This window comes from Diadema antillarum, unplaced genomic scaffold, assembly GCF_040938485.1.
Source record: "Diadema antillarum isolate AM-2024a unplaced genomic scaffold, OU_Dant_1.0 scf00000037, whole genome shotgun sequence".
NCBI classification, from domain to species: Eukaryota; Metazoa; Echinodermata; class Echinoidea; order Diadematoida; family Diadematidae; genus Diadema; species Diadema antillarum.
Genome location: NW_027270926.1, coordinates 1,748,678 through 1,760,417, shown reverse-complemented (window position 1 = coordinate 1,760,417; position 11,740 = coordinate 1,748,678). Strand labels below are relative to the sequence as shown.

General features: G+C 38.7%; 1 protein-coding gene across 1 annotated transcript in view; it reads right to left on the bottom strand.

Annotated features, from left to right (window-relative positions):
* Window positions 1–1,317: 1,317 nt before the first annotated feature.
* LOC139709147 (receptor-type tyrosine-protein phosphatase eta-like) overlaps window positions 1,318–11,740 on the bottom strand; it is a 38,887-nt gene continuing 28,464 nt past the window's right edge. The window contains exons 26-36 of the mRNA XM_071621109.1: window positions 8,964–9,034; window positions 8,231–8,324; window positions 7,014–7,307; window positions 6,471–6,552; window positions 5,822–5,912; window positions 5,169–5,236; window positions 4,497–4,631; window positions 3,845–3,967; window positions 2,759–2,907; window positions 1,936–2,080; window positions 1,318–1,400 (exon numbers count right to left, since the gene is read on the bottom strand). Of these exons, the coding sequence (XP_071477210.1) occupies window positions 1,347–1,400; window positions 1,936–2,080; window positions 2,759–2,907; window positions 3,845–3,967; window positions 4,497–4,631; window positions 5,169–5,236; window positions 5,822–5,912; window positions 6,471–6,552; window positions 7,014–7,307; window positions 8,231–8,324; window positions 8,964–9,034 (1,306 nt within the window). The 3' untranslated portion in view covers window positions 1,318–1,346. The remainder of the gene's footprint in view (window positions 1,401–1,935; window positions 2,081–2,758; window positions 2,908–3,844; window positions 3,968–4,496; window positions 4,632–5,168; window positions 5,237–5,821; window positions 5,913–6,470; window positions 6,553–7,013; window positions 7,308–8,230; window positions 8,325–8,963; window positions 9,035–11,740) is intronic.

Below are 11,740 nucleotides of genomic sequence, written 5' to 3'. Positions count from 1 at the left end.
ACGTACCATGAGTGAAATCAATTCATCAGTTCATATATAATGTTTTCCTATACCTAAATGGAAAGCGGTGGAAGAGTGTCTGTTCTTAATCAAATTAGATTGTACTCTTTGACTGATCCTGTGCTGACGCTAGAGTTAACTTTTCTTTCCATGAATATTATTGGCGTATGGGAGAATGAAAATTGATTATCATGGATTACGACAATATCTCTGCATACAAAAGACACAATGATCACCCAATTCGACAGAGTTACTGTTCAACAGCATTCACTCCGCATACAATCCATTCAGAATATATCAACAATAAGCTACATTTTCATTAAAACAATATTTTGCATGCTCTTTTACATTGTTAACACATGAAAGACGTATGAGACACTCATATGCTCATTCAATACAATGAAAGACTTGTCCATCTGGAAAAATATAAATGTGTGAATAATATGCACATGAGAACACGATAAAGATGCATATATGGCTTCTTAGGCGACTCCATAGATTACATACTCCCTGAAAAATCCGACTTTGATGGCTACAGGTTAAAGTCAACAACTTCATCAATCACTGATTACATCACATTAAACTCTTTTGATGAGAATACATGCAATGCATGCTGAGTAATGCGCATCAAAGTTGAAGAGCTGTGATTGTTGTAAAGGGAATGCACTGGGTAAGTTTGCCGCGCTTTGGAGAACACATTGATTCACACTGAGTAATGCTACCTGGCTTCCACAGGAATCTGCATAGATATCAAATGCTCTTTCCAAAGAGGGGCATACATGTTTATTATGGGATGCACGTTTACATATGTACATTACACTTTCAATTTCTCTGACATCCTTGATAAAGGTTATCATCTTTGTACACACTTTAATTCATTAGAATCCCTATGTTTCTTTGCAATACAATATATTCATTCCTCACATAGTCATCTATAATCAACATAGGGTGGAATGTACTCAATACTAGGAAGACTTTGAAGATAATATCTTGTATATCAAATATAAATTACATGCATAAAGATTACACCTTGACTTCAAGATTAGTTGATGTATCTTTATTGTACAAGTGTGATTACATCGACTCAAAGAATCTTATTCCATTCAACGGAAACAAGTTTTAGACTGAAACGTCTCATCTGTCATGTATGTCCCCATACTTCAAAGTTAAACATAAATTATTGTATAAATACTCAATAAGCAAATTGTTCATTGTGTGATCCAGTAACGAGATGCATGATGCAATATTGTTGACCAAACTATGTCAAGTATTTTATTTGTTAAGTCATCAAAAATGTGCTCTGGTTGTTGCCGGACCCTAGTCATTGTTAATCTCGCTGTCCCTTGCTACTGCCCCTCGATGGCAGCTTGTGTGACGCGGTGCAGATAGATATACTGGTACTGAAGAGAAAAAGAGAGGGGAAAAGACAAGATCTATATTAGATTTTCTGTCGAGCATATTTAGCAAATAATGTTTACTGCATTTACTGTATATGTCAAACAAGTTTTAGACTGAAACTTCTCATCTGTACTGATACTTTGCAGGTTTCCACCAAGCGTAAAGGTCATATATCCCTTTTGCAAACGTCAGAAATTTTGCATAGTTGAAGAGTAGTGTCTCCTAACATTGTGTATGAAATCTTATGGTAATACACTTCAGATCTTTTTTAAAAAGAAGTAAATAACTGACCCCACGTCACTCAAGAATATGTTCCCCTTTTATACAGAGAATAATGGAAGGAATTTTTTCAGGGTCCACATAAATTCATTTGGAATCTAAAGTGTTGTATTCACCCTCCATCATAAAGAAGTTTCCAGTTTTATCATTCTGACAAGAGGTCTAAATTACCTACCTCTACAATATACAACATACCAGCTTATGACAGGAACCTAATTTTTTAGGGTTGCTCAAAGGGCACACGAATTTTGACCTTACCTGAGTCTGGACCATGAGGGCTCTCTGCTCCCTCAGGGTGGCCACGGTGTTGTAGACGTCAATGTAGTCCGAGAGGTTTGAGCGCTCAATCTTCCGGGCGAGGATGTCGGCAGCAATGAATGTTCCCGTGCGGCCTACCCCAGCACTGAATGAGAATGGACGTAAAATTAATGAGAGTTACAAATGTACTATAATTGATGATTCTCTGGCAGGTGTCATGTGCTCGTCACTGTCCCATATCCCATTCTAAGCTTAACCTGTCGAAGACTAGTCCTGAGTACACTCCAGCAGGTGTCAATGGGAAATGCATGTTGTAGCAAAGTCAGTCCATCCTCAACGAGTTATTACAAGACTTGGTAGCATCATTGGTGTCCCCATTCATTCACTGCCCACCAGGGTACGTTACAAAAAAAATAATAAATAGCACTGGTCAGCCAATACGTGCATCTAAGCATACACTTATTGGTAACGGTCAACTCCAGACGAGATTCTTCAGCTGTGTGTGTACATACACAGAGATTAGTGATAAAGCAAATACACAATCTGTTACAGGGATTCTAAAATTTATCCCAGTCGGGGCAGCCTCCCACTCCATGGTATCCCCATGCTACCAGGTCTGTATGGAGATTGTGAGTTTTTTTCATGATGTCCTTCTATTCTTTGATATCTACACCCTAAACTCTTACAGCTTTAGTGTATACAAAACATGAACTACTGTACTGTGCTACTACTCGTATCCCCCGGTAATCATATTTGAAAGAATAGAAAAGATCAGAGAGAGATATATTTTTGAATAAGAGAAGCAAATTAAGCAATCACATACCTGCAGTGGACGACAACAGGTCCATGGTCCTCTGCACTGGACGCCTGGACTTTGCGGATCAGGTCCAGTAGTGGCTCTGTGGTTTCTGGTACCCCATGGTCGGTCCAGGCTGTGAATTGGTAGTGGACCACAGTCCTCTCTGACCCCTCCTGCAGACAAATGCAAAAAATATAATAATAATTAAAATAATGATAAATAGAAATAAAAAGTCAAATACATTGGTGACTAAAACATCAAAAAACAAAATGGCAGGGGGAGAGGGGAAAGGAAATGAGTTCTGGAATCTACATATCTCTATGATGAGACATCATTGATGGTAAACAAACAAACAAACAAACTAGTACCTAACCCCCCAACAAACAAACAAACACACAAACAAACAAACAAAAACAAAACAAACAAAGAAACAATAAAACTATTGATCATGACTACAATTGTGCTGATCTCTGTTGAGGAACATGTGCAAGCTTTACAAAGTATAGGCTTTGCAGACTTTTGACTGAGCCACATTTCTTTTTTTTGAGAGAGAGTAATGCCAAGGGATGATGATCGACTCTCTTTTAATTGCTCTCTCATCTCACAAATCTTGATGAGCAGTCACCAAATTTGTCATTGACCATGGCAGACGTGGTCCAAGTCTAATTCTATATCAAAGTTTCATGCCTACCAATGACAGTGTGAGTTGGTCTGATAGACCTGCAGAATTTAGAGTGTGGTTACAGATTGATTGATTGATTGATTGATTGATCAATCGATTGATTGATTGATCAATCGATCCATCGATTGATTGATTGATTGATTGATTGATGGATGGATGGATGGATGGATGGATGGATGGATGGATGGATGGATGGATGGATGGATCGGTCAATCGGTCCATTTCAATTCATGTCATTACTGTGCATTGGACCGCTATAGACTGGTGGTCGCTACGAGAGGTTTGACTGTATTTATTACAAAATATTGAAAATACACGCTTGCTTTTGATAGAATGTGGTAAGAGAAGATGGTGAAATATGGAGGTGATGAAAGAAGTGCAAAGGCAAAGGTAAAATGAACGATTCTCTGGTTGTGAATTTCTCTTACCTTCTCCAGCTTGAGAGTCCTCTGGATGAAGTAATCTGACTGGTTACTGTTGACCAGGCTCACTGTTGTGTTGCCGTACTGGAGGGGCTCTTCGTTGGCTGGCCAGTAACGCTCACACTTGGTCTGTCAGAAAAAAAAAAACATGCCAAGAAAGATTACAATGTAATGCTGGTAAAAGCATTCTCCTAAAAATAAAAAGCAAGAAAACCTGAAATAAAAAGGGTATGGGTGTGTGTGTGGGGGTGAACAAGAACATAAATTAAACAGAGCTTCAAATAAATGGAATGTATGCATTTGCACTTCATGCACTTTGAGTCTGCAATTAACTGATTGACACCTCATCCTCCTCACCCCTTTTATTTTTTCAGTTTGGGGGGGGGGGGGGGGGGGGGGAACTGTCAGATTTTAAACGGCACTGTTATTACTGACAGCCCCCCCGAAGGGTTTAGTTTATCTGACTTAAAGAGGGATGTGCTACAGTCAACCTTGCTTAAGTTGAATCTATTTGGACTGAAAAAATAGCTTCGACTTACGAGGGATTAAAATCCATAAAATATAAAGGGACGAGGACTTGAGAAGATCTAAGACTTAGGTGATCATTCGACTCGAATGAGGGAGGTTGACTGTACCTGCCAGCCCTCTTCCTTCTTACCTTTCCACCCTCCACTAGTGCTGACATCATGACGATGGTTCCCGCCTGGTTCTCCCACACCATCTCCCAGAAGTCTTCGATAGTCTGCGGCATGGGTCCTTGGGTGGCGATGTACTTCTTATTACCACTCTGATCCTGACCACATGCAGAGAAGAGAAATATGTGTACTTGGCAATCAACACCCAAAGTATATTTATATCCATTAGTCATATCCAGCAACGATATACAGCATCACTGCACAACATTTTAATGTTTGGTGACGAAAAAACACACAAACAATCATCCTGGTATGCAATCTCTATCGACTGTTTTGGTTTTTATCTACACTATAGTGGCTGAGATCAGAAAGATTGCTGATGTAACTGCACATTCAACAAATTACCTCTTGGCTGCTTTATATTGATGATAGGGTCCCAATGTAAATATACTTCCCCCTCGCATTTGTTTTAATATATGACACGGGTTAAAAGTTTGTAATTACTTTGTATATAGTTCCATCATCAGGAATGTCCAGATGGAGCCCTCTGAAATGAATAAGTAGTTTAGAATTTACCTGAATACTGCAGAAAATATTTAAAATATGCTATATTCCCTATTATATAGCACTGCGGAATCATAATGATTTGGAGTTTTACTTTACTTCAATGCATCAACAACCCCAAATAAACTCACCTTGATGAAGTTTGCATTGATGTAATCATTGCCAACCACTCCTGCCAGCTTCACTCTTGTGTAGTCAACTGAAGAAACAAAAAATAAATGAAAGAAAAGTGTCAGCTAAATTCAGTACATCACTTAAATAAGTTTAGTACAGATGAAAATTGTAAAAACACAAAACAATTGTCAAGAAGAGATCATGGTTTAATAAGGCGAAGTACATGTAATATAAAAACAAATAATGGTAGCATCAATATACAGTAATCAGAGACCCATGTTGACCCAGGAAATCACTCCACTGTTCAAGGCCTTAATTACAAGGGGAAAAACAAACAAATATGCGAATCTTAGGGGGAAGGCAGATGGGGTAGGAGAAAAGATGGAAGACCAGAGGGTTTGGACGTTGGAAGGAGAGGACTGAGGGAAGGTTAAGGAGGGAGCTGCTTGCCTGTGGTTTAGCTTGAGGCAGTTTGTTCTTAAAAGACATCACGCTATCCAAAAATTGAGTTCTTTTCTGAAGGCCTGATAGGAGTTACATGACTGCACTGACGAAACAGATGCTCCACTTTTATGCTATCCCAGCAGATTCTAACATAGACTTGGCAACTTTGAAATGGCTCCTGCAGGAGCCAATGGGAACTGAGAATACAAGATGGGCAAGTACTTACATGGAAGGATGTTGCGATATCTGTTTTTGGTGGCGTTGTTCTCCTGCCGTGCGACCGTCATGGCTCTGGTGCCTCCGATGGCCAGCAGATTCTTTTTGCAAAAACAAACAGGCGCAAACATTGTGAGAAGAACAGTGGAAAGAAACAGCTCTGTCTCTTCACGGTCAGATGGACACTTCAATCCTTTAGCTCTATCTATGGTTCCAGTCTTAATCTCAAGAGGAAACAGAGGTTCCAACCTCCATGTGACTGAAATATTATGATTAAACCCGTAATATGTATCTGTATAGTAATTCAGAAACTGGCCGGAGCATTTGAGAGAAAAACGACTCAACAAAGTTACTTTTATGATTACACAAATATCTATTTTGACGGCTACACTGCTTTCAGTTTATCACAACACAGCAGTTGTACATAAAAAATAAAAATTGCATCCACGTGTTTCAAGCAATACAAACTTGCAATGTCTACTTATTTCATTTAGAGCAGGTTTTGACAATTGATCTGTTCATAATCAGCATTTTGCCTATAATGTTGCTGCAGAATGAGTTCAACCAGAAGGCATTTTCTGCACTGTAATATTGTAGATATGTAGATTTATAATTTTTCTTTTGGGGGAAGGGGTAAAGGGGGCAGGAGATCAACTTACATTGTATTCTTCACTGAAGCCAGAGTTGTTCTTGTCCGACAGGTTGGAAACATGTTGAGCGAAGGAACCAATCTTTACAGGGCTGAAAGGACCCAAAAAAAAAAAAAAAAAATAGGGGGACAGTTAGCATGTATCCGTCAAGATCTACATCGTATCTACAGCAGTAACTTCAGCAGAATAAACGTGGTGGAATGAAAGTTTGGAATCTTTAGTTACTTTTAAAAAAAATAGTATTTTTTAATACTATTCCACTTTTCAGACTGTTCCTCAATTGAAAAAAAAAAAGAAGAAAGATTAATATACATCCTTAAATGAGAGGGAGATATATCTCCTAATTTCATCACAGATGACAAGTAACTAGAAAGCATGATAACATTTAACATCTATAGGGTCTACAATGACAGAAAATAAAGCCAAAAAACAACAACAATAAACAAATATCATCAACCATTTTGCGAAGTTTTACGCCACAGATAAAGGGGAACGGATTTGCATGCACTGGCGTCTTACAACATGGTGATAACCGCTACCGTAGAAACGTACTTTGTGAGTTGGGGTTCAGGTTCTGGCCGATGGACGTCGGCAGACACTGCGGCCTGTGGTGGGAGGGTGGGGTGGGGTGGCATGGTGTAGGGATTCTCCTCCCCTCGCAAGGGACTCTCCATCTCAAACTCGTTCTTGCCGTAGGGCACATCGATCAGCCTCCGTTTGATCTGGCCGTTGGTATAACCGTTGCCGTAACCGTTGCTGTGACCGTTGCCATACCTATCCATATACTCCGGTGGATAGCTGACGCTGTTCTCATCATCGTAGAGAGCGTCTCCTGGTCTGCCACAGCTGCAAAGTTAGGAGAGGATTACAGTATGTTAGTAATTACATTAAAATTGACATGCCTCTACACTAGTCATTGATAGAATGATTGGAATGGCTTATAAATCCTGTCAAGTGACAATGGTACACTTGACAAATACACAGATTCTACGGCTTTTAGATTTCTCATGGTAAAGAGGGTGAATAGATTCAGGGTTCAAATCCATGGTTCAAACCCATGTCCTTGAGATGAAGATGGAGAAACAGAAGGAGGAGGAGAAGAAGGAAATGGAAAAGAAGAAGGAGCAGAAAAAGAAGAAGAAGCAAAAGATGGCAACAAAGAAGCACAAGAGGAGTAGTGAAAGTAAAAGTAGTATGAGTATTAGTAGCAGCCACAGATATAGATTCAAGTATTCATAGCAGCAGAAATAGCAGCAACTGTCATAGTGGCAATAGTACTTGTCTGGTCAAGTACCGGTACTACTGCTCCTACTACTACTAGTACTACTACTACTTCTACTGCTCCTCCTACTACTACTACTGCTAATACTTCTACTTCTACTACTACTACTACTACTACTACTACTACTACTCCTACTAGTTGCTACTACAACTACTGCTCCTACTACTACTACTACTACTACTACTACTACTACTACTACTACTACTGCTCCTACTACTACTACTACTACTCCTACTACAATGTAGTTGCTACTACTACTACTACTACCATTACTACTACTACTATTACTACTACTACTACTATTTCTGATTCTTCTTATATCATATCCTACTGCTATCAATTTTTCTAAAATGCTTGACAAACTTTACCCCTGACAAATAAATCCCACAACCATAAAGAACAATCTCCAGTGTATTTTAATACAATACTTGAATTTTTAATTGAAAATCAATTGTTATTTCTGAGCTAAAGTTCAACATAGACTCACCATCCCATGCCAATGGCCATGAAAATGATGAGAAGAACAGCTACAATGAGCCCAAGGATGATAGCTGGTATGTAGAAGATTCCAAAATCAGTTTCTGGGAGGGGGAAAAGAGATGCAAACAAGATCAGATCCAGATATTCACATCAAAGATTAAAACAGACAATATCACCAGCACCAGACAATCGACACACAAATATCAACTGGGCAGTCTTTCAGAGAAATCATTCACGATACAGTCTGCAATATGAAAGTAAATTTTTTACCAACCTGACCCATTCACAAAACTTCTCAACTTGAATAGATTACGGCAAATACAATCAATGGAAGCTTCTTCCAGTCATTGCTAAAGAGAAAGTACAAACATTATCATGTACATTGTAGAAGCTATCAGCATGATTACAACCAGCACGCAAACATACAAGATACACATACTGCATAAGCTGTTATTTTCATGTACAGATATTTTTGCAAATGAGAAGATCACAGACATTTCGGTGAGAGGTTTACGTGAATAAACACAGATGGTATCATACGTGCAGTATAGTAATACCTAGTTCACAACAACATTTTCACGTGTTGTTAAATTCATGTCCAACGGTGATTCGCGAAATTCTTGAAAATCAAACCCTTGCAAAAATAACAGCTTATACAGTAACCGAAGCAAAAATAACAGCTTATACAATAATCAGTGCAAAAACCTGACTGAATGCCATGTTAGAATGTCAAGACTTACGGGTTCTGAACACATCACTGGCTGGTGTGTCTGCAAACTTGCCATCTTCTCCGTACGCCCTCAGTATGAAACTGCAGTGAAAAACAGATCCAAAGAAACATGTTGCATTTGTATGGAAGAAATACACAGTCAATGCATCAAATCTATGTGCACTCCAGGTAACCTCACCGAGAAATTTTGATGGAGGAAATCTGAAGACTTTTGATTATTGATTTTGATGGGAGTGAATTGTATTCATTGTAAAAAAACTAGAAATGTCGCCATGGCGACTGATGCCTCCGCCATAATGCATGATTCTCCCAATAGGCGTATAGTACAATGTCTTCACAATGTGTGATCCATGATAGTTTCACATAACTGGCAAAATATTGAAATGACAGGTTTGTCAGAAATGTTTTGAACTGGGTTTGCTATAATTTTCTAAGAGTGCAGGTACACATATTTGGGGAATTTTGGGGAAGTTTATGCATTGAGTAATTTCCAAGGTACGAAGAAAGAGTGTGATGACGGTACACAATAGATTTTTTATTTTTTTTTTTTTTTTGGGGGGGGGGCATTGAAACCTGGCCTTTGACCCTTAACCTTTGACCTTTGACCTTCTGGCTGGAAATTTCCCGCAGAATCTCCATTAGGTAATGCATGTATTAAGTTTTGAAACTAATAATGCAAGCATTGCACATACTAGTATATGAGGGAAATAGTATAATTTTGAGGAGTTGACCTTGACTTTGAACCCTGACTATTGACCCATGACCCCTAAATTCCCTAGATAATCCCTGCCAGACAGTACATGCATATGTACCAAGTTCCACGAAGATACATCAAACCATTTGCGAGAAAAGTAATATTGCAACATTTTCACCTAACCTTTGACCTTTTGACCTTTGACCTTATGACATGAAACTCTCTCTGGAGAATCTTTACGCAGTAGTACATGTCCACACCAAGTTTCAAGAAAATACCTTCGGGCATTGCATAGATATGGGGGAAATTGCAACATTTGTAGCATTTGACCTTGACCTTTTGACCTTTGACCTCTTGCCAATGTCACTAAAATCTACTCAACTAATTTTCCCATCATACATCATCCTTGGACCAAGTTTGGTGAAAGCTGCTTCATCCAGTTTTGAGTTATCACTTAAACAGATAAATTTTAGGATTTGACCTTGATCTTTGACCTTTGACCTCTATCCGATTTCACTGAAAAACTAATCAAGTAATTGTCCCATCATACATCATCCTCCAACAAAGTTTGGTGAAATTTGCTCCACCCAGTCTTGAGTTATCGCGTAAACGGATACAATTTCATGATTTGACCTTGACCTTTGACCTTTAGCCGATTTCACCCAAAATCTAATCAAATAATTGCCCCATCATACTTCATACTTGGACCAAGTTTGGTAAAATTCCAGTAAATAATACTCAAGTTATCGTGTAAACGAAAGCGGACGTACGGACGGACGGACAACCCGAAAACATAATGCCTCCGGCACCACTTCGTGGCGGAGGCATAAAAAGTCATCTCTGCAGCAAGCACTAGGTGTTACAAATAACATTTCCCACTTTTGATCCTTAATAGTTCACAAACTAATAGTTCCAAAAATATACATCAGATAACACTATCATTGATATGAGTAATAGCTGAATAGCCTACAATTTAGTTGGAGATGATTTGAATATGAGAGCATGAATCTGTTTCGTTAAGTCCATGATTAATTTTAAAGTTAAGTTCCAGAATTTGGTCAAATTTGAACCCTCTGTACAGAAACTAAACTTTACACAAGAAACAATGATGTATAGTATAATTATGTGAGTGTGTGCTTACAATGACCCTGAACAATAGACATGAATACCGCGAATACCACCTTGTCAGAACTCTGATCACTAGGCTTCTGAACTCTTGCTCCAAGGCACATGAATGCTTTATCAACAAGGAAAAGTAGAAATTACGCGGTGCGTAATATATGTCCCCGCCGGAAGTAGCATTTAGTAGCAAAATGTACAATATAGGTAAAAAATCAAGGTCAAAGGTCAAAGAAGTCAAAGGTCAAAATTCTGTGTAGAAGTTTTGAAGCTCTCACCTAGTGCCATCACATAAAGGAAACAGAATCGAAATCGGGTTAGAAATGGCGAAGGAGTAGCATTTTGTAGCCAATGTACAATATAGGTCAAAAATCAAGGTCAAAGGTCAAAGAAGTCAAAGGTCAAAATTCTGTGTAGAAGTTTTGAAGCCCTCACCTAGTGCCATCACATAAAGCAAACGGAAGTGAAATCGGGTTAGAAATGGCGAAGGAGTAGCATTTTGTAGCAAAATGAACAATACAGGTCAAAAATCAAGGTCAAAGGTCAAAGAAGTCAAAGGTCAAAATTCTGTGTAGAAGTTTTGAAGCCCTCACCTAGTGCCATCACATAGAGCAAACGGAATCGAAATCGGGTTAGAAATGGCGAAGGAGTAGCATTTTGTAGCAAAATGTACAATATAGGTCAAAAAATCAAGGTCAAAGGTCAAAGAAGTCAAAGGTCAAAATTCTGTGTAGAAGTTTTGAAGCCCTCACCTAGTGCCATCATATAAAGCAAACGGAATCGAAATCGGGTTAGAAATGGCGAAGGAGTAGCATTTTGTAGCAAAATGTACAATATAGGTCAAAAAATCAAGGTCAAAGGTCAAAGAAGTCAAAGGTCAAAATTCTGTGTAGAAGTTTTGAAGCCCTCACCTAGTGCCATCATATAAAGCAAACGGAATCGAAATCGGGTTAGAAATGGCAAAGGAGTAGCAT